Below are 2,222 nucleotides of genomic sequence, written 5' to 3' on the forward strand. Positions count from 1 at the left end.
GAAGACTCATTAACAACCTACGATTTGCAGATGACACAACCTTGCTTGTTGAAACTGAAGAACACCTGACACACTTGCTGCAAAAGGTCAAGGACTGTCGTCATCAATATGTATTGAAGTTCAATTGGCAACAATTAGATGGAGAAGAGATTAAGGTTGTTAGCAATTATGGCTTGCTTGGATCCACAATCAACACTCTTTTTTTTTTTTACAATCAACACTCTTAACACCAGCAATCAGGAAATCAAAAGATGAATTGCATTGGGAAAATCTGCTGTCAGGGACCTCTCCAGAGTGCTGAAGAGCAATGATGTCAGTCTAGATACAAAGGTGTGCTTAACCCAGGCCATGGTCTTCTCAATTACTTATGCTTCAGAGAGTTGGATGATGACAAAGGATGACAGAAGAGAAATAGATGCCTTCAAGTTGTGGTGCTGGAGAAGAGTCTTAAACATACCATGGACTGCCAAGAAAATAGGTCAGTCTTGGAGAGGGTGAAACCAAGTCTCTCCTTGGAGGCTAGGATTTTGAAGCTCTGCCTCACTTTGGGCATGTGGCCAGGAGAGATCGGTCTTTGGAGAAGGACATCATGCTCAGAAGGATGGACGGACAGCACAGGAGGAGACCCTGGATGAGATGGTTTGATACAGTAACAGGGGCAATGGGAGTTGGTGTGTCAGAATTGGTGAGACTGGCTCAGGACAGGGCAGGGTTCAGAGCTACTGTACATAGGGTTACTATACACTGTAGGTGACTCAATGGCACATAACAACAATAACATACTATGACAGGTTTGGAAGCAGAAGTGGCATCCACTTCCTAAGTAACATGCCTCAGGATACTCTATAAACTTTGATAAACGTTGATAGTTGTAGAAGGGTTTCAGGCCTTTTGTTCATAAGGTCGCTATGAGTCGTGCTCGACTTGAAGGCAATCAACAACAACAAGGTGCTGAGACTTCAAAGGCAGTCCAAATACCCCCGGAAGAAATAAGCCTGACCACTACGCCATCATCAAGTTTCCCTTGACCACTGGGTCTTCCATGAAGAAGACAAGCTAACAACACACCTGTGTTCATTGCGGACGCCAAGGCCAACAAGCACCAAATCGAACAAGCTGTAAAGAAGCTCTATGGCACTGACGTGGCCAAGGTCAACACCCTGATTAGGCCTGATGGAGAGAAAAAGGTCTGTGTTCAACTTGCTCCTGACTATGAGGCTTTGGATGTTTGCCAACAAAACTGTGATGATCTAAACTGAGTCCAGCTGGTGATTTCTAAATACAAATTTTTCTAAAAAAAAAAAAAAAAGAATGGAAAAGAAATTCAATATTGAAACTGGGCTCCACCATCACCAGGGAACCAGGCTCCTCTCACTCCCAGAGGGCTATACCTCTTCTTCTGTGTGACAGTGTGGCTGCCTAGGCTCCAGCCATCACATTTAAACTCTAGAAAAGGTATATTTTAAAGTAAGCCTCTTTTTAAAAAATGATGGATATTTCTTTTGAGCATCTTTTTAGAAGTCTACTTATGTTCTGGCAGGATTGGCTGTACGCCACCCACACCTATCACAAGAGTCTCAATAAATGCTGTCCTTGGAATTAGGGAACACTCTGCAGATAGCCCTATCCTTCCCTTTCCTGCAGCCACTCCCAGGCACCCTCTCCCAGATGCTCAGAATGGACACCTTGGTCTCCAGTTTTCAATATCCTGATAGCGTACCTGTTGAGCCCTGGCACCCAGGCCCCTCTGCTCTGTGAAGTGTGTGTCTCCCCTGGTCAGGGACCCCCAGCCTTTGCAGCAGATGGACCTTGTTCTAGCCTTGGGGTGGGGGACATCTATGTCCCTAAGCAAGTCATCGCCGGCCTGGTCATGCCTGCTGCCTGCTGTGTACCTGGTGCCTTGCCCACCAGCTCTGGAAGATGTGCCCTGCACAAGTCCTCCTACTGTGTTCACCCGGCCGAGGCCAGTCCTGGAACCAAGGCAGAATTGGGAAGAAACTGAACAAAAGGCACTTATTTACAAACATAATTTAATACTACTTACTGCTACCACTGAGGCACCCCCACCACCACCCCGGCCGACTCCGCTACGTCCACAATGGCTACCACTCAGTGGCTACCAAGCTCCAGAGATGGTCACTGATGAACTTCTTGGAGAGCTGGGTGCTGTCCAGGTGGATGGGCTGGGCGATGCTGGGGCCGTGATGGACTGTGGGGTGGAG

The 2,222-nt window shown here is 47.1% G+C and overlaps 1 protein-coding gene across 1 annotated transcript in view; it reads right to left on the reverse strand.

Annotated features, from left to right (window-relative positions):
* Positions 1-2,102: 2,102 nt before the first annotated feature.
* The window catches only part of SPC24 (SPC24, NDC80 kinetochore complex component), an 8,491-nt gene continuing 8,371 nt past the window's right edge, over positions 2,103-2,222 (reverse strand). The window contains exon 5 of the mRNA XM_006898785.1: positions 2,103-2,222. This exon is cut by the window's right edge and continues 27 nt beyond it. Coding sequence (XP_006898847.1) covers positions 2,103-2,222 — 120 coding nt within the window.

Source organism: Elephantulus edwardii, unplaced genomic scaffold (genome assembly GCF_000299155.1).
Source record: "Elephantulus edwardii isolate Elephantulus edwardi_28Jun2011 unplaced genomic scaffold, EleEdw1.0 scaffold00237, whole genome shotgun sequence".
Classification (NCBI taxonomy): Eukaryota; Metazoa; Chordata; class Mammalia; order Macroscelidea; family Macroscelididae; genus Elephantulus; species Elephantulus edwardii.